This window comes from Cololabis saira, chromosome 4, assembly GCF_033807715.1.
Source record: "Cololabis saira isolate AMF1-May2022 chromosome 4, fColSai1.1, whole genome shotgun sequence".
NCBI lineage: Eukaryota > Metazoa > Chordata > Actinopteri > Beloniformes > Belonidae > Cololabis > Cololabis saira.
Genome location: NC_084590.1, coordinates 10,982,540 through 11,003,680, shown reverse-complemented (window position 1 = coordinate 11,003,680; position 21,141 = coordinate 10,982,540). Strand labels below are relative to the sequence as shown.

Below are 21,141 nucleotides of genomic sequence, written 5' to 3'. Positions count from 1 at the left end.
CAAATCCCCACCTTGTGTATCTGATTGCTGGTGATGCGAGTCAGAAGAGTCAAAGCCTTTAAAAACACACAGATCCCTGGCAGCATTGTAAACATGCATCACATCTGAACACAAGATTTGCTTTGTTTGTCTAGAAACATCCTCAGTTCTGCTGTAGATGCAACAAAAAGGAGGAGTAGCATCTTTTAGTCGTGTAGTGGTTCAACCATCACGTCACAAAAAACATGTGACAATTCAGCAAATTCAGGGAAACTTAAGTCTGTACCAATGTGAGATTGAAACTGTCAGTTAATAATGCTCTTATCCTCTTCTCTTTCTTCTTAAAGAAATACAAAATCCAGGTTTTTAAATCCATACACTCCGGTCAGGTAGTTCCACAGACGGGATGAGAAGGAGCGTCAATCTTTATCCAGTCTCCAGGACAGAGGTGTTACGAGTTGCTGCTCCATATCATACCACTCGCTGCCGAAGAGTCCCAGCATCGTCAGCCTTGCCGCTCGTCCCGTCACTGTTTCCAGGCAGCAAAGGACTAAGTTCTGAAAATAAAAGCATCACAATGAACATGAAAGAGCTTTTATTTTGAAAATCTGTCCTTAGACTACTTATGTTCGTGTACAAAGCTTGGGATTTCCCGTTGCTCTCTCGAATATCTTTGCATTAATGTTGGTAATTGAACACAAATATGCTGTTCCTTAACTGAATACGCAGATTTTGATTTGTTAGATCTGTATAAAAAACTACTGTAAATGCAAGACATTTAAAAAAACCTATGAGGCAATATCAGTCAGATCTATGTGTAAGAAAGGAAATCCCAAATCTATGGGAGTATCAGATAGTTTTTAGATGTAATAACGTGTTTAATATTCCTGTTTAATAAACCAGTTTTTCTGGGTACTGATGACAGCTATCCCGTCACGCAGGCCTGCAAACTTTCCTCCACCTCTCAAATGAATGTGTGTCATTATACAGAAGAACCGGTTAAAATGTCATTAAAAAGATGGCTGCAGAAACAATTCAGTGTTAAATGATACCAGTGAAGCTTTTTAATGTTGTTAAAAAATTAAATGTGCCCACCTTTCATCTCTGTTTCTATCTTGGTGTCGTTCCCAGAGTTCATGCATCTGAGGTTGTTCTTCGTCGCTGCTCGCTCACTGGCCGCTGCGTCTGTTGCATCTATCTTCACTTCGTCCAGCTTCCTTGCCTCAGTGGAGCCTTTTCTTCCATCGACGTTGTCCATCTTCACCAGGTAGAGAGTCTGCAGCAGACCCAGCACGTCAAAGTTTTCATCAGCGTATTCGCCCTGTTTCTTCAACATCTCCAACACCTGCAGGGAGAAACCATGGAGGATTAGAGAGAGGAAAACAGCGACCGTCGGAAAGAGTTAAACATTTACGAGCAACAAAAAGAAAGATATACTACCCTATGTTATTATTATTCACTCAACAAAACCGAAGCCAACTTCTCCTTCTATCGGCTTTTCTATTCAAGGGTTGTCTGCATCTTCCTCTTTTTCCTCTTTCACCACATCCAGAGAGGTCATCTTCACCCTTTTTCTCCTGTCTGTTGGCTCCATCTTCATTACCCTTCGAGCAATAAACTACATGTCCCTCCTCTTTATGTGTCCCAATCATCTCGATCCAGCTTTTACTTTGGCATCCTTGTTTTTAAATCCTATCCATCCTAATTACTCTCAAATCAAATCTTAACATTTTCAACTCTGTCTCTCAATCAGCGCCACTGAGTACCGTCTTGCAAACCTCTCCCTTTAATCCAGCTGCTACTCTTCAATCTCAGATAACTCTCTTCTGCAACTGTTTCCCCAAACTCCTCTGCTTCCAGTCTTCCCGGGGAAGAACATCTCAGCAAATTCACATCAGACCTTCAGGAGGTCTGGGTTCAAGGACCTTTCAGAAATACAAACCCCCCATGAACTCTACAGTCCTCAGATCAGCACGGTAAACTTTAACATTCTTTAAAGTACAAAAAAAAGAAAAAAGAAAGACTGAAAAAAGATGTCATCAAAGAAAAGCTTTACTCTCTGAAACATGTCAGCAGCAGGGCTCAGATCTGCAACGTTGCATCTGAATAAACCACAAGATTTCTGCAACCATGTATTGTGGAGAGACAAAACCAAAGTGAAGATGTTTAGTTATAATACACAGGGATGTACATGGTAAAAAAAACAAAAAAACAAAAAAACAAAAAGACAGCACATGAGCATAAACACCTCACAGCAACTGTCATGCTCAGTGGTGGAGGGGATGACTTGAGCTTGTTCTGCAGCCCTCATGACCGCCATAAACTCCCCTGAACACCAAAGAGGCAAATATTACGACGGAGTATTAGGGCCAAACTAAGACCAAAAAAAAAAAATTGAAATTATGAGAATAAAGTCATAATACATTGAGAATAAAGTCGTAACATTACGATAATAAAGTCATAATGTTGTGAGAATAAAGTCGTAACATTACGAGAATAAAGTCGTAACATTACGAGAATAAAGTCGTAATTTATGAGAATAAAGTCGTAAAATTACGAGAATAAAGTCGTAATTTATCAGAATAAAGTTGTAATATTACAAGAATAAAGTGGTAATTTATGAGAACTCTAACAGGAAGAGTGTGTTAAAATGTTGAATATTGAGCATCTTGTGACGTTATATTTATATATTTATAATATATTTAATATTACGACTTTATTCTCGTAATATTACGACTTTTCTCGTAATATTACGACTTTATTCTCAAAATATTACGACTTTATTCTCAAAATATTACGACTTTATTCTCGCAACATTATGACTTTATTCTCGTAATTTTACGACTTTATTCTCATATTATTATGACTTTATTTTCGTAATTTCCTTTTTTTTTTCTTAGTTTGGCCCTAATACTCCGTCGTACAAATATAAAGCCATCAGTATAAAAAAAGAAAACTGTCTGGTAATGCAACAAGACAAAGACGAAGTGTTTCTCAAATTAGTGGAGCACTGAGAGAGACTAGTGTAGGCCTCGATGACAAGCTGATCCACTCATTTAGATCAGGGTGGTTTCTGCAGAGCTACAGCTAAGACTTGCAGGACGGTGGCCCCGACACTCAAGACGTTCCAGCGGAGCAGTCAAAGTTCAGACCTCAAGCAGACTGAAAACAGAGCTGTGCTTTATCAAATGGGTGCAAACTTCACCCAAAAGTCCTCCACAATGACCTGGGCGACTCATCATTCCAGTTCAACTTCAATTTGTTGGTTGCTTATTATGTTCAGAAATGCAAAACCTTAGAACTGAAGACGTAGATTTTTCACACGACTGAACAATTTTTTGATGAAACTTAATGCCGTAACTGTCCACACATAGAAACTACTTTAATGAAATGAAGAACTAGTAGAGTCTCCCACAGCTTCGTGCTTGAGGCAATAACTTATTTCTCCTTGCAAACTAATCCAGTCTGTGGCAGAGAGCAAAAAAATTTTTCTCCATCGCCATTCAAATGCTGTCACGGATGGGAAATACGTGTTTTAGGTTACGATCAGAAAGTATGATCATTTTAAAAGATGGGATGGGATGTGCAGAGTAGGAATGGGCGATATTTTACCGTTCACGATAAACCGTCAAAAAAAAATTCCCCACGGTAAGAATTTGTCATCTCGCGGTAAAAACGATAAATTCCCGTTGATGATGTTTTTGTGTAAAGCTGATTTATGGTTCTGCGTTAAATCCACGCACAACGTATGTGAAGGAAGGAAGGAAGGAAATGAGCCAGAAAGAAAGAAAGAAAGAAAGAAAGAAAGAAAGAAAGAAAGAAAGAAAGAAAGAAAGAAAGAAAGAAAGAAAGAAAGAAAGAAAGAAAGAAAGAAAGAAAGAAAGAAAGAAAGAAAGAAAGAAAAATCCGTGTTTGTGTAACAAACATGGCGGATCTGAGTCATTCCAGTTTTGCAGTACAGGTGTTGTAATTTAATTGGTTTTTATTAATTCAATCTAATTGGTGTAGTTTAGTAGCATTTAGTAACTTTTAGAGCAGTGTTTTGGGGGCTCCAAAGACTGAATGTGGTGATAGATTTATAGTTAAAAAGGTGGAGTTGAATTGGTATTTTTTTTATCGTCATTTTTATCGTTATCGAGATAAATGCCAGATATTATCGTGAAAAATGTTTTAGTCCATACCGCCCATCCCTAGTGCAGAGTACAGTGATGTATTTTGTGTACCGGTAATTGACAAACTTTAAAAGCTGCGACAATCCAATATACCTTCATATATTTGTAAGATTTCAGTTCGCTGATGTTTTCCTCCAGGAAGAGCAGGTAGAGGCAAAGATCGTCCCATTGGCCGTCAGGGGAGGGCCCGACGCTCACGGTGGGCAGCGACTGGTAGATCTCCAGGAAATGGGCATATCCTTGACAGACGAGGGGGCGGAGACCGGCATAAATCACTACTGGGATCAGTGCAACAAACAGGACCAAGTTGACAAGGCTGGAAGGAGTAAAGCAGACAGACAGCCGTTTGATGTAATCAACGCTCGCCCCCGTCCGTTTCCCAATCGAGACTAAACTGTACTCTGCGCAAAGAAATACCTCAGCAGAGAGAAGACTCCCACGGCGATGAGCTTACACTGGACCTGTTCGGGGACGGTGGGGTCGGAGGCCAGCAGGCCGAAGCGCAGCGTGCAGCCGAACTCGTCTCTGACGGAGGCCAGGCGGAGGTAGTAGCCCAGGCAGATGCAGGCACACAGCAGGATGACCAGAGTAATGCCGCGGCACAGCAGGTAGTGGAACAGCAGCGCCCGCGAGCCGCGCTTGGTCATCAGAAACTTCTCCACCAGCGGGTAGTTAAAACAGCCCACGATGGAGTCGCTGCCCGAGGAGAGAGAGAGAGCTTTAACATGTTGCACCAGACCAGGGGTCGGAAACCCAAAATGTTGAAAGAGCTGTATTGGACCAAAAAACACAAAAAACAAATATGTCTGGAGCCGAAAAAAATTAAAAGTTTTGTATAAGCCTTAGAATGAAGGCAATGTCAATATTAATGTTGAAGTACAATCTTGAGACAAAAGTGGAAATGTTGAGAAAAAAGTGGAAATGTCGAGAAGAAAGGCGAAATGTCGAGATTAATGTTGAAGTACAATTTTGAGAAAAAAAGTCGAAATGTCGAGAAAAAAAGTCGAAATGTCGAGAAAAAAGTTGAATGTCGAGATTAATATTAGAGTACAATTTTGAGAAAAAAAGTCAAAATGTCGAGGAAAAAGTCGAAATGTCGAGATTAAAAAGGAAAGGAAAAAAAGAAGAGAAAAAGGGAAAAAAAGAAGAAAAAAAAAGAAGAAAAAAAAGGAGAAAAAAAGAAGAAAAAAAAAGGAAAAAAAAAAAAGGTAAAACATTTTTGAAAAAGCTCCAGGAGCCACTAGGGCGGTGCTAAAGAGCCACATGCGGCTCTAGAGCCGCGGGTTGCCGACCCCTGCACCAGACAGACAGAGGAGTCCATACTTTAAACATCTTTATGGAGATGAAGGTCTGTGTACATTTCTTGACATCAAACTGCAATATGATCTACCTGGTACTTCTTTTATCTGAGACTGAGATCCTTGATGAAAGCGTATAGAGTACCCTGGGACAGAAAACTGAACTCACTGCCTTTCCACTTGGTTATTGTCAAGGCCAATAAATCCAGAGGCTTAGCTTCATCATTGTATGAATTGCTTCTCAAGTCGACATATAAAAACCTTACTCACGTTGGCAAACTGATCTAATCTCTGATGAATTACCCTGGAAACACCTTTTCACCAACTTACAACTTTCCTCAAAAAATCCTAACGACCAGTTTATTCATTTTAACTTTCTGCATAGAACTTATTTAACACCAAAAAACAACATGCAATGAACAAAATCAATTATCCTCTTTGCAGTTTCTGTTCAAGTAACACCACAGGATAATTCCTTCACATGTTTTGGCAATGCCCGTCTGTATTATCATTCTCGCATGTATGTATGTATGTATGTATGTATGTATGTATGTATGTATGTATGTATGTATGTATGTATGTATGTATGTATGTATGTATGTATGTATGTATGTATGTATGTATGTATGTATGTATGTATGTATGTATGTATGTATGTATGTATGTATGTATGTATGTATGTATGTATGTATGGTATTTATCGTATTTTCTGGACTATAAGCCGCTACTTTTTTCATAGGTTTTCAACCATGCAGCTTATACAAAGGTGCAGCTATTCTGTGGATTTTTCTTTCACCGCTCGGGGGCGCTCTAACTGGAATTAGAATAAAATCTAAGACAAAATAAATGCAAAGAAGAATACGTTACTTCTTCTTCAGCAGATAGAAGTAGGTAGAAGCAGATTTCAAACAGATAAATAGATAAATAAATACTGGTTATTTTCTCTTGGTTCTGTCCCGTTTTAATCAGCAAAGTTGCTTCCGTGTTAAAAGACACTGTTAGGAAAGGATCTATTTAGGTACAAACATGTACATCATTTACAGTTCAATCCTTCTGTACATGTAGTAAATATCTAATCTAACAACATAAATATCTGCGGCTGAAATATCTTTTTTTTTTTTTTAAATAGAGCGGATGCGGCTTGTATGCAGGTGCGGCTTGTATATCTTTTTTTAATTATTTTTAAAAAAAAGAGAGCGGATGCGGCTTATAGCCCAGAAAATACGGTATATATATATATATATATATATATATATATCCAATGTCACTGGAAAGGCAATCCCATGTTCTCCCAGGGTGCTCCTGATTAATGATGACTCTCAAGTTAAATTTACAATACAAAGAAAAAGTTGTGTACCTGGCAGGATTAACAGCCGCTAAAAAAATGCTTGTTCTTCAATGGAAACCACCAACATGTCACTGGTTTAATCTGTTTATGGACATTTTACATATGGAACTTTCAGTGGCAAGAATTCATGGTGCGGGACCCAGGACATTAAAAATATGAACACATGCCATTGAAAAACTGAAAGAACTGAACATGTATGAACATTTATCAAAAAAAAAATTTCTTGGTTTTCTTGTCTTGCTTGTTTTGTCCTGTTGTTGTGTTATTGTTCTCTTGTTGGATCGCCACAGGGTGGGTGGGGGGACAGGTGATTTCAAGGTTTTTGCTATACAATTACGTGCATAATTGTTCGATTTAATTGTATGCATCAACAAAATAATAAAAAATAGTTGATCACAAAAAAAAGAAACTTCTCCACCAGCGGGTAGTTAAAACAGCCCCCGATGGGGTCGCTGCCCGAGGAGAGAGAGAGAGCTTTAACATGTTGCAGAGGAAAGTGAAATAAAAGACCTCAAGAGGAAGCAGAGTGACGGAGGTAATTTCACTAAATTCAAAACGCCACCTGTTTGACAGACATCCAGAAAGAAAACTGATGGATCCGAAGAGGTTCACAAATCACATCACAGGTTAATGTTTTGACCCTTCGTGTAAAAGTTTTACACATCTCAGCAAATAATTAACACTTTTATCACCTCATCTTGAACCTTAGTTATAGTTCCTATTTAATATGCAATCTCTCTACAATCATAAAAAGCTTCTCAAAGATTATTCCTCTAAGTGTCATGAAAGTCCTGCATAATACAGAATCAAACTTAGATCATGAAATGTTGGTCTATTGTTTGTCCTTCTTGTTAATCCCGCTCTGTTACAGATGACCTGACATGACTCCACCTGCAAGATCACAGACTTCCTGTCTGACATAATTCAGGTTTACAAAACGCATCTCTCGCTCTCTGAACCCTCGAGTTCCCTCAGCGCTCGCCTACTCTGCTCCGGAGCTCATTTTAGTGAATGATGTGGCGACAGCACACTTGGGGAGAATCCTCCAGAGGGGACTCCCCAGTCACCCATGTGGGGTGGGAGTTTCCTAGAAACCACAACCTGCCCAGACCCACGGTGGGGGCGGAGCATCAGCTGTCACATAAAAATCCCCAGCAAGGTCATAAAAAAAAAAAAAAGTTTCACTTGCCAAGAACAATGACTGTGAACTGAATCCACCTTCACTTTTACTATCGCCATCTGCTACGCCTCTGCTGCTAACAAGGACAAAGGGATACGGCAGCGAGTTATCAGCCTGCTCAAACGGTGATTGCCTGAGTCCTGCCATCTGTGCAGGATCTCGATACCACAGGACTATGAGCCGTCGTACTAGGGCTGGGCGATATATCGAGATTTTAATATATATCGATATATTTTCAAACGCGATATGGTACGAGACAATATCGTTTATATAGATTTAATTTTTTTTTTTTTTTATGATTTTGATATAGCTTATTTTGTGACAAATTGACTTGAATCTTTTATTTGAGATTTGCACAACTGTCAACCTCTGGAAAAGTCTGCCTGTTACTGTCTACATTGTATTAATTGCACAGTGTATTTGAATTTAATTGTTATGCAGGAAAGGGATATTTGTTTTATTTTATTCAAGAAGCATTTTATTCTATATATGCAGGCAGTTTATTTTGATTTCATTTGTTTTATACATTTTGATATTGTGCAGACCTCTGTTAATAAAGGTACCTGTGTGACATTTGGCACAAGGCTTTGTATTAAAACTGACTGTTTTTTTTTGGAAACGCCAATTATGGCACAGAAAAAATATTGATATATATCGAGTATCGCCATTTAGCTAGAAAATATCGAGATATGACTTTTGGTCCATATCGCCCAGCCCTACGTCGTACCTCCCGGGACAGACTTTTTGAATCATTCTCCACTGGCAGGAGATGTGTTCATCACACTACAAGGACACCCACATCCACTACAGGTTATATTAGAGAGACGCTTTGAATGAAATCAAGTAATGAGTGAACAGCTGGGATGGGCTCACATTTGTCCTTCTGGTTCCTTCCACTTTTCTAACCCACACTCCCATCAACGGTCAGTGGAAATGAGGCTCAAGGGTACCTGTCTGAAGTGGGTAGATCTGAGGTAGCCATATGTTTAGCCAGAGTGACGGCGCGGTTGTAAGACCGGTCCAACTCCTCCATGATGAAGCCGAGGTCCGACTGCAGGAGCGGGGCCGCAGAAAATCTCCAGAACAGCGCCGGGGTGTACATCATCACCGCCACCAGCAGCAGGATGTATGGAAAGAACTGAGAAGACAGAGCATGGGAGACGACAAGTAGATTAACAGACGAGCAACAGAAATGTCTTTATAATTTAGAAATACTGCTTTTTTTTTTTTAGTAATTTAGACTTTTGTTGATTTTTCATTTAGAAAAAAGACAATACTCATGCCAATTTGACACATAGACTAGAAATACACGTAAAAATGCATTTATCCATGTGTGCTAGATAAGAAATTTCATTTGAAATGGATTTGCAAATGTGTTTTCTTTCCTAAGGTCTCATGATGTCATAGGTTCCTTTTTAAAAAGTTGTCATTTTTCTTGTGTGTCTGAAAAAGGGAAAATTCAAGATTAAAGGATGAATAAAACAGTTTCTGTAGCACTGGGTGGGCTGCGTTAAATCTAAAACAAAGCACTCATTGTAAATCATGTCATTCCTGTACTTTAGACATTAGAGAGACTGAATGATGATAACACTACTGTCATGACTAGAAATGTGTGTGAGCATTAAAAGTACAACTGTCAATTGGTTCCAGTCATATTTGACAAAAAATGTTTGTTTTTGTCCACATGGGCCAACATACATCAGCTGCATCACCCCCAGAAATGTGGGGTACCCCAAGGTTTTATTTTGGGCCCCATTCTTTTTGCATTATATGTTTCCTGTCCGCCATTTAGCCAAAAAAACAAACATATTTTTTGAAATATTATTTTCAATTGCTTTCAATTAATTTAAATTCAGTTTTGCTGATAATTTGCAGATTTCTCTACCCACACCAGCAGCAATGCCTTTATTCAAGCTCTAACTGTCTTGAGGAAGTTCTGCATGGATACATACAAATAAAGTTTTCACTTTTTGAGAGGATAACTTCAGCAAAACCAAATTCTGCACATATTACAACAGAATGACACCATTTCAAGAGTCTGTGTGCTAAATCCACCAGTCTGCAGTCCATGTGAGTTTTAAACAGAAATAAAGAAATGCTGCAAAATAATTCTTTCAATCCTTGTTTTGTCAGATTTTCTGTCAATGTATATAATGCAAAGTGAGTGAAGAGAAGAAAAAAAAATCTAATCAATATTTGGGATGACTATCCTTTGCCTTCTGAACAGCATTGGCTCTTTTAGGTAACGCTTGTACTCAGCAGGTAGGTAGTTCCAAACTTCTAGGAGGCTCTTTCTTCATGTAATCCCAGAATTCCTCCTTGTTTTACTGTTTTTGTTTTAAAGCTAAAGATACCTCCTGATTTCTTTGGCTGTGTGTTTGAGGTTGTTGTCCTGCTGCCATCCCAGATCCTATGTTTTCATGCATCATTGAGTTATTTAGCTTTGTCTTCACATTGAAGGTTTCTGACCATTTCTGGTCTGACTTATCCAGACAGTATTTGGATATACCTGGATCTCACTGGTTCCTAAGGAAGCACAAGGTGTCTTTCCTGTGCTGCAATGTTTTCTTGGCTGACAGCCGTGTCTATGGTCCTCAACGTTACCCGTGTCTTAATACTTCAGCGAAGGAGTGTCAGCAGTACATCCTGTCATCGCTTTCAGCTCTTCGCCCTGGAGAGAGCTTGGTGATTCCTTTTAAATGCCTTGCGACTTGTTGCTGCCGCATGACCTGTGACACGACCCCGCCCTCAACAACCTCACCTTGGCAGCAGTTTGACCTTTCCTCAACAAGTTTGAAACAGTTTCAGTTTCACCGTTGTTTCTGTTTCAGTTCATGACTGTGTTTTGACCTTCGTATGAAACTGAAGGTCATTAGCACTTGTTTGGTGTAATTGGTTAATCGTGAACCCGACTATGATCTGAAGAACTGATGCCGTTTTGAAGGCGAAGGATGATTTAGCTTTTTCTTCTGTTCGCTCACCTTGCATTTTGTAAAAAGGTAAAAATTAACAATTAAATGTTATATTTGAAAGCGTAAATGCTTTACAGCATTTTTTTCAAGCCCATCTAATACTTTTGCACAGTACTGTCATCCCACTGCCTGCAGCTGGAATATTATTATTATTTTTTTAACACTACGGCAGTTTAAGTACAGCTCGTTGTTAATAGATGCATGTTAAGACAAGTTCACCATCACACTCATGCTTTACTGAGTGTGTGTACCTTGTGTAGCCACAAAGGCAGCGTGTGAGTGTGAACAGTTGCCCAGCAGTACGAGTCCACATACGCAGCTTGCCTCCAGGAGAAGTTACTGGGAGAAAAACAGCTAAGCTGAGTACCTGAGAGAACAGACAAAATCAGATATTAAAGTCAAAATGAAGAAGGTTGTCAGTGATGGGTTTAACATCTCCTTGAACGTACACTACAGTCATTTAAACAGAGCAGATCTGGACCTTTACTTTACTGGATCTGGTCTTGAAAAAGAATTTGCAATCTGGACTCACCAACTGAGACTTCTTGAGCGAAGGCCAGCGAGATGAGGAGGAGGGGAAGCCCCACGGCCACGCAGGTCACAATCTTGTCCGCAGCCAGCTCCGTTCGGACGTTGCGGTATCGAGCCTGGCTTGGCTCCTTCAGCATAAAGTCGCTGAAGACGTACTCTGTAGCCACATGAGCGATGGCCATCTCGCCGCCCTGCTGTTATCTGCAGTGTGAGAACAAGAAACCGCTTGTGTTGTCATGATCCCGACATTGCATCAATTCACTCTGAGCTGCCTTTCTTATTTGATTATGCGATTCAACATCGAAAGTGGATTGAACCAGTCTGGTGGTACGTTTTAGTCGTTGTTTAGACAAAAACAGATGAACAGAGCAATCGCATATTCATCCTAGGGATGGGCGGTATGGAATAAAAAATGTATCACGATAATTTCTGGCATTTATCCCGATAACGATAAAAAAATACCAATACAAAAAGTGTCATCAACGGGAATCTTTCTTTCTTTCTTTCTCTTTCTTTCTGGCTCATTTCTTTCTTTCTTTCTTTCAGGCTCATTTCCTCAATTTATCGTTTTTACCGTGAGATGACAAATTCTTACCATGGGGAATTTTTTTGACGGTTTATCGTGAACGGTAAAATATCGCCCATTCCTAATTCATCCTCACATAATTAAAGTATAATGTTTTAAATTGCATCATTGTCTTTTCAGAGTTTTATTCACTTTGCTTTTTTTCTCCACTAAAGGTTCATATGCTTCACTTAGAAATATGCAAATTTGCTCATGCAAATTAAAAAGCAAGTCAAAGATAAATCTCCACTTCTCAGCCCATTATGACCTGATGCAACATTTGTTGTTTTACCTTTTAAGCCTGGAACAACACATATGCCTAATCACATGTTCATGTCATGCGTTTCCAATTTCCTCTGGAGAGACTGAGAAATTAAGCATTTTTGTGGACAGAGCTTATTTCTAGGAAGGGGACGGTTTTTAACCAGGACCAAGATGCAGGTCATGAGCTTCAGCTAACCAAAGACCATAATGAAACAGTACTGAAGGGACTGATTAGAGCTGGACTCTCTTGACTGAATGTTTCTTAACTTACAAACTTTTAAAGTTTGGTGTGGTGTCGACATAAAAACTGTTAACTGATCTGCAGCTTTGACTTTGAGGATGGAAACGCCTTGTTGCTGTTGCAAGGCTGATTCGACTCAGATAAACTCTTTTTACAGCAGGGCTGAGCAGAAAATCCCCTCAGATACACTGCGTGTCCACCGATGACTCTGATGGGCCACGACAGCATGAGAGCATTTTGGGTTTCCCTCATACCAGCCGAAACCAGAAACCCGACGCTGCACTGGGTTCATGCTTCCCGGTCGCCCCAAAGACTGGAAAGACCCGGCCTGTTATTATTTCTATTTTTATTCATTTGAGTTTTGTATCCATGGCGTCATTAGTTCATACTGCAGCTGCTGCGACGGACACTTGTGAGCCCTTTAATACCAACAATCACGGCCTGAATCTCATTATTGTTGGCGACACATGTGCATCACATAGCCACAGTTGAAATATTTTTCTTTAGCGATACATTAGAGTTATTAGAGGCCACCTGTTTGCTTTATATTTGCAGATCTGAAAATCCCCCTCCCTTAACGCTGTGATGTTTGCCTTTGCAACCAAACCTATAAGACTAATTAGAGGTTAGAAGACTGTGGAAGTGAAGTTAAACAAATATAAGTGTCCAAGCGTCTCTAATAATGAACAGTTGGTATTGATCTTCACTGACACATCCATTTAATAATGAATGATCAAACAGCAATGATGCAAAACGAAAACACAAGACATCAATACTTGTACCGGTAATCCTCATCAATACATGTTTATATACAGTACACACCAAAAGTTTGGACACACTTCCTCATTTGTTTCAATGAGAAGGTTACATTACATTTTACATTATTATTTTTTAGTTCCTTGCTGTGTTCCTTAATTTGGTTTCATATTGATCCTTAGCTCCTTGAATCAAATCCAGTCAACATCATATTGTGGCAGACGTTGTTGTAACGGCAAACATTGAATCATCATGCAGTTAATCAATGTTATATCTTTATGAAACAGGTGATTTATACCCCTGTGGGGGATAAAATGATAATAACGCAGCAGCAGAAGGAAGTGAAACAATAGAGAAAATTAAACCGAGCATGCATCAACAACAAATGTGATGTTTCTAACATTTACAGAAGTAACAACAGGAAGAATTGGCTGTCATTTGAGTTTGGCTGTGCTTGTGGACAAAAGCAGTAGTGTTTAACCTGAAGGAAGGTTCCATTTTTATTTATTTTTGTTTTTGCAGTTATATTTAATTTATTTATTTATACAGACAATGTTGTACGGAAGAGTATTAGGGCCATGCAAGAGAAAAAAAATTTGAGAGTGGAAGATTTTTTTTATTGTGCACTTCGAGAAAAAAGTCGTAATGTCGTGAATAAAGTCAAAATTTCGCCTTTTTTCCTCAGCATTTCAACTTGTATTTTTCTCCTGCCTGGCCCTAATACTCTTCTGTAGTTCCTTCTTCGAAATAGACACAGTTGTTTGCACAATCGCTTTAAAGTCCTTATACTGATAATAATTCCATGCTGATGTGCCAAAAGTATTTCCTTATTATTTGTGAAACCGATACCAAAATATAATTTCACAAGATGCTCAATATTCCTCATTTTAACACAGGGAGAAGACTGCTCAGAGTTCTCATAAATTGCGACTTTATTCTCGTAATATTACGACTTTATTCTCGTAATATTACGACTTTATTCTTCTAATTTTACGACTTTATTCTCGTAATATTATGACTTTATTCTCGTAATATTACGACTTTATTCTCGTAATATTACGACTTTATTCTCGTAATTTTACGACTTTATTCTCGTAACTTCCTTCTTTTTTTTGTCTTAGTTTGGCCCTAATACTCGTAATGTTGAGTGTTCTTAAGACAAATGTTTATTTTTTGCATTCTGGATAGTTAAGAGATTATTAATAAGTTTGTATTTATTGTGTATGTTAATATAATTTAAGTTATGTTCAAATATTGCAATTTAAATTGCTAATAAAATCCTGGAATATTCTGGAAGTTTTCAAAATGTTTCTTTAGTAGTTTTTGAAAACAAAGGTTTGAATTGAACCGTGTATCAGGTGAACCAATACACATGAAAGTTAGTATAAGTCAATACAGATTTATTTTGCATTGATCATTTAGCCTATCAATTAATTAGGTTCATATTCGTGACAAATGCAGCCCTGACCCCCGTTCACCCAATCTGTTTGGTCTTATTAATGTCCCGTCCCCAGCAGTGAGTGTACATGCAGGTTATGCTGTTATATCGTCCCTACCAATGTTGAGACCAAACCTACGCCCTTGGGTCTGTGTTTAGGGGCCTGACCTCATGCAGTATCTCAAGTCTAGACAAAATGCTTGGCAGCCAGTGTCAAGTCTATTTCTGACCTGATTTTAATATTTAAAGTGAGCATTATCCCCTTTCTTTCCTTGGAGCAGGTTGTGGGTTTGAAGCTGCAGGTTTCCAGCCCCAACAACTGTAATCACAGTGTCAGACAGGAGCTTTATTTAGTACTAGGGGCTGGTGCCACAACAACATACTTATGACGTGAATCATATGTTATCCGCTACGTTAGTCTTGTTAAGCAATTTCAAGATCTTAATGTGGGAAACCATGAAGCCAGACAGACTCACAACAACTCGTGATTTGTAACATCTGCAACATCAACAAGCGCCTTTGTCCTAAACGCTCATTTAAACCTGCAATCATTATTATTAGTATTCTGATCTAACCTCACAAGTGTTGCTTAAATAACCACATATCCCCTCTGGCTGACTTACACAAAAACGCTTCTGACAAACATTACATTACAGCTGAAGTGTTATATCATAAGAGTTTATTATAAAAGAGCTTAACGAAACTCACCAACAGACCCGGTCCCGCTGCGTGTAATTGATCAATTAAACTACCATATCTGCGACGCAACAGATTCGGCTGCAGGAATCTTAAAGTAAAGTTGTTTTTCCCGGACTGCAAACCGACAATGTGGCGGTGTAGATGTTCAGCAAGTGGGACAATAACTTTCGAAATCAATCCTCTTCCTGTAAGACGCAAAACCCCTTCCGCCCTCCTTAAAATTAAGACGCCTTCACGTACACGCCCGCAGCATCGATTTTACTGAAAATGATGCCTTCACTTGCAGCTCGGTCATTTATAATTGGCTCGAAAAAAGGGCGAGTGATTTTTCTTCCAACGTGTCTTTGCAAATAAAGATGTAATTACAAAAGTGCACTTGAAAAAATTTACTTCTTCAAAAGTTTGATAGAAATTGCTACTGAACTGATGGTGTAAGAGAAAACTAAGATGCTAGTAATAGATTAAAATAGCAATACAGTATGTGAATTAAAAAAATAGAGAAATATTCATCTTCGTTATTTTAAGGGATTTCATAGATTATATACATTTTGAAATGGTATGGTATTTATTTGTGTGTGTAAAATAGTGTTGCAAGAGATTTTTTGGTTTAAAATAATCAAACCAAATAAAAGTGCTGATTTATGAAAGAAAATAAAAGCTTCAATCAATTACACAGTTCAGTCCAAAATTATTTTTGAAATGCCTTTAGATGAATTTATGGAGACATATGTGATCTTAAACTAAGCTTTTTGGGGCTATCAGTAGTGAGCGGTATTATTCTAATTATAATAATTAAGTCTTAATCATATTTAGATCAAATGTTATCACTAATCTCTTTACCTGGATAAATCTCTGTACGGCATAGTGATACAATGATTATTACATTTGTATTTGTTTATTTTACTAGCAGGAACCTATAAATAGTTGATTGGGGGACCTGTAGAGTAATAAAGGGATTACCGGTATGTGTATTTGTGTTTCTGATAAGGAGCAGAGATTAAAGCTTTACATAATTGTTGGAGGTTGGTCAGTAATAGATTATTTGGTCATCGTGGGTTGAGAGGTGAGATCTCAAATAAATTAAATAACATAGACTTGCAGGAGGACGTGGGGACTGTAAGGGATTGATGTTATCGCGTTAGGGGATGTGATTGATCCGCGAAAAATGTTGAGGTAGGTGTCACAACTGCCAGAAGTTTGCATTGTAACAAGATGAGCAGATTACCTGTCAGGATGTGACAGTTGGACAGTGTTTTAATTAACTAGTCAAGAGATATCTTGTGTTGTGCTGGATATTATTAGTCACACTAATCCTTTTGTGTGGGGCCCCAGGTGTAGCATGGACACATTACCTAGAATGTGATGAAAACTGATGAAACACTTTTTGTTAAGTGAAAATCATTATCCAGAAGTCTTCACAGCTCAACCTTGCAGCTCTAAACTGGATGTTTCAACAGCTGGTTTTTTACAGGAGAAAATAATCCTGTATATCCAGCAGACAAGAGAAATGAGAGTAAATAAGAAAGAGAATACATTCAGACATTTAAGAGGCTATTTAAAGGGGTAAACGCTGATGGAAAATAAAATTGCAAAAAATAAACAAGTGTCCGGTTGCATGCACTGGGTTCAGAATCAGAATCAGAATCAGAATCAGAATCATCTTTATTGGCCAGGTTCGAACATTGTCCAACAAGGAATTTGACTCCGGTAGTTTCGCTCTCTATGGTATAAGGTGAACAATAAACAAATGAACAATAGACAAATAGGCAATAGACAAATGTGGAATTTCTATGTACAAAAATTATAAACATTATAAACATTTTAAGGTGCAGCAGTTTGAGGTAGTGAGAATAAGTATGACTTTACTATTTACAATTCCTACAGACAAGAATTATGCAAAAATACAAGATAAAAAATTAAAAATTGTACAAAAGAAATAAAAAAGTGAGAGGTGCAGCGTGTTTGGTTACTCTGAGACTTTGTTATTTGTGAGAGTTCATCAGAGCAACCGCTTGCGCTGTGGAAACATCTGAGGTTTTAAAAAAAAAACAAATACATTTTAAACTGCTTTTGATGTATCTGTGTCGCGAGGAATTCTGGGCATTATGGTCTTCCTAAACTTCCAGCAACTCAAGTTTATAGTTTATCTTTATATGTCAAGTTTACAGAAATAAGCAGATCTACGCCGGAAGCACCACGTTTTTGATATTTAAAATACAAGTCTATTATTAGAACTGATAAAGAAGAGACAGGTAGACGTTTACCTCGGTGGTTGCTGTGTGAAATAACTACAAAAAGTTATATCTCACAACTCGAGTACAATTCAGAGTTAAACAGATATTTAAAAATGTGTTCATGGGCTGAGTATACAGACATGAACACAATATAGTCTTTGAAATACTAACATTTGTGAAATGAATTTTTGTATTTTGTTGAATTTTTAAACGTGTTGAGTTTCATGGGTTTTATTTTATTTATTCCCCATTCATTTCAAAGAGACTAATTTGTTTTACCTTTTAAATATTGCTAAACTCTGGAAAATCATATCTTAGATTAAGATGCATAAAAACTGGTCCATGTATTTGTTGCAACATAGTTGTATTTTATGTTGTAACTGCATACTGGTAGGGTGTCCCATCTTGCTCTGAACAACTTCCAGTTGATCCAAAATGCTGCAACCAGAATTCTGATGAAGATAAACAGGAGGGGGAAGATTATTTAATATTACTTCAATTGCTTCTTAAATTTCTTAATGTCCTAGCTCCAACTTATCTCAAATAACTTATTGTTCCTGTCACAACAGAGCACTTCGCTACCAAACTACGAGGCACACGAGACTCCTAGGAGCACAATTGGAGGCAAATATTTGGGTTTTTAGGCTCCACTAATGAAAAACTAATTCCTAGCTAGTGTTCATGATGCAGACGCTCTATTTTTAAATTATACGGTCTGAGCAAGGTAACCTGAACCTTCCCTTTTATCTGCAACGTTCTGTTGTTTTACTATTTTTCTCATGCTTCACGTGAATTTATTGAAATTTTATTTCTATTCAATCAATGATTTTACATGTGTTGTTTTAGCGCGTATTGATAACATTCATCATTATGTTTTACTGATATCTATATTTTGTATGGTTTTAGCATGTTTTTTTTTAAATTTAGTTCGTTTTACTGTAATTTATTTTTCTTGTATAATTTGTTTTTCTAGAATTTATTACAATAAATAAGGCAAGGCAAGTTTATTTGTCTAGTACATTTCAGCAACAAGGCACTTCAAGGGGCTTTACATAATGCATTTATAGGATGTATAAACATTTTAATTTTTATTCATTTTTATTACTTCTCTACTTATATATTTAGGTTGAGCTTTCACTTTTCTTTTGTTTCTGTATTTTATGCTGCTGCTGTACAGTCATTTCCCAGTCCTGAGATCAATAAAGTACATCTTTATCTTTTTATTTTCATGATAAACATATGAAGTGAGGAGGTGAAAAAAAGTTACGGTGCAGTGGCAGACTAAAGAAAAGTTGGACTTACACTAGAGTGACAATTGTGTACTAAAATTAACCTTGTTTAAAGTTAAATTCTGAATAGTTTAAATAATTTTGTCAAATGCAGAGTTAACAAATTAGTTTTTAACTTTGATTTAAAAACAACTGGGGGTTTCAGCATTTGTGCAGTTTTTTGGAGACTCTGTTCCAGATCTATGGAGCATAAAAGCTGAAATAAACAAAGTTAAATAAGGTTATAACGCCTTTAAGCTGCTAAATAACCCAATTTGTTTCTTTTTGAAAGAATATGGCTCCTTCAAAATAAAACCATAGGAACAAATCTATGTGCGTTTTATTTTGAAGGAGCCCCGTTTTTTGGAAGTTTGTTCCAGATCTGTGGAGCATAAAAGCTGAATTAAAAAACGTATTTATTTCATATTCAATGAAATAATTAAATAATTAAATGTATAATTTCATTAAATAATGCAATGGTGAATATATTTCATTGGATATACATTAGTCGAAGTGACAGTTTAAATAAATTCATGATGTGCTTCAGCCTATGCAGGAGCCATGAAATAATTAAATATTGGCCAAGAACATGTTAGACAGGGAATTTGACTTCGGCTGTTTCGCTCACTGAACCCAGATTTAAATAGTTACAAACAGTAATAGACAAATGGCTTTTATTAACATATATACAATTTAAAAGGTGCAGCAGTATGAGGTAGACATGGTTACTGAAAGGTTCATTGTTACAGCATATTATTGTGGGTATTTTTCTTATTCTTATTCTTATTCTTATTCTTATTCTTATTATCATTATCATTATTGTTGTTGTTGTTTTGCACAGTGGTTGATTACTCTGAGACTCTATGAGTATATACATAATGAAATATATATCCAATGAAATATTCAAAATGTAATTCTTTCATGACACATTTAATTATTTAATTGTATATTAAATAAATTATATATTTATGTATTTCCAATTGTATTTATTTCATGGTACATTTATTTAATGATTTCATTAATGAATTATATATTTAATTTTGACAGTTTCAGCATTCCATACTTATTTCATTGTACATTTATTTAATGATTGAATGAATGAATTATTTATTTAATTTTGACTGTTTCAGCATTCCATACTTTCAAGCCTCAAAATAAACCCGAGTTGCTTCTTTTTCAAAGGAGGCTCCTTCAAAATAAAACCACAAGAACGAATCTATCTGCGTTTATGTGCGTTTGCGACCAGAACGCTGCTGCCAGAGTCCTCCTTACTGGACCACATTACACCGGTCATGAAATCACTACACTGGCTTCCAGTGAGTCAAAGGATAGAGGTTAAAATCTTACTGCTGCTCTACAAAGACCTGAATGGTGTTGGACCAAAATACATGCTTGACCTGTTAGTTCCTATGAAGCTCCCAGACCCCTGAGCTTCATCTGGATCTGGTTTGTTGTGGTTCCCAAGAACCAGAACCAAGCAAGGTGAGGCAGCGTTCAGTTATTCTGCTCCTCACCGGTGGAACAAACTTCCTGTAGACCTGAGGTCTGCTGCAACTGTAGCTCCTTTAAATCAGGCCTAAAAACATTACTGTTTACTGAAGTGTACTCTTAAATTAAATACTTACCTGCTGTACTCTACTGCCTTTATTTTTAACAACTTGTGCTTTTTATTATTTTACCTCTTTTCTTATCATTTTATTTAATTTATTTGGTATTTAAGCGTACTCTTAAATGAAATACTTACCTGCTGTACTCTACTGCCCTTAGTTTTCAGCAACTTGTGCTCTTTATTATTTTACTTTCTTTTATCATAATTTTATTTCATTTTATTTGTTATTTATGAATGCATGAATGAATGAAAAGCAGTAGTTCTACTTTCTCTGAATCCATATTGATTTTCACTTAATAATTTATTTTTATGAATGAACAGATTTAATTGTTTCACAAACAATTTCTCTAAAATTTTAGAAAATTGCGACAAAAGTGATATTAGTCTCTAATTTTCCATATAGTGTTTATCTCCATTTTTATGAATTGGGATCTCCTTCGCTAACTTCATGTTGTTTGGAAAGATTCCTTTTTGGAAAGACAGATTACAAACATAGTTCAAAGGTCTGACAATATAATCAATAACATCTTTAATAATTACTGTATCAATGGAGTGTATGTCGAGTGATCTCTTATATTTTAATTTTC

The 21,141-nt window shown here is 37.2% G+C and overlaps 1 protein-coding gene across 1 annotated transcript; it reads right to left on the bottom strand.

Moving 5' to 3' along the window:
* Window positions 1-387: 387 nt before the first annotated feature.
* On the bottom strand, window positions 388-15,614 carry LOC133442242 (pannexin-1-like). The gene is made up of 8 exons (XM_061720200.1): window positions 15,453-15,614; window positions 11,482-11,681; window positions 11,201-11,316; window positions 8,928-9,115; window positions 4,569-4,847; window positions 4,245-4,467; window positions 1,075-1,324; window positions 388-536 (listed from the first exon to the last, which is right to left on the bottom strand). The coding sequence occupies exons 2-8, from the start codon at window positions 11,660-11,662 to the stop codon at window positions 451-453; spliced, it is 1,323 nt and encodes a 440-aa protein (XP_061576184.1). The 5' UTR covers window positions 11,663-11,681; window positions 15,453-15,614; the 3' UTR covers window positions 388-450.
* Between the last annotated feature and the right edge of the window lie 5,527 nt (window positions 15,615-21,141).

Excerpts from the sequence above, each read along its gene's own strand:
- LOC133442242 (XM_061720200.1), bottom strand. The coding sequence starts at position 11,662 with ATGGCCATCGCTCATGTGGCTACAGAGTACGTCTTCAGCGACTTTATG. Across the intron at positions 4,468-4,568 it reads GGAGTCTTCTCTCTGCTGAG|CCTTGTCAACTTGGTCCTGT; the intron begins GTATTTCTTTGC and ends TACTCCTTCCAG. Across the intron at positions 1,325-4,244 it reads AATCTTACAAATATATGAAG|GTGTTGGAGATGTTGAAGAA; the intron begins GTATATTGGATT and ends TTCTCCCTGCAG.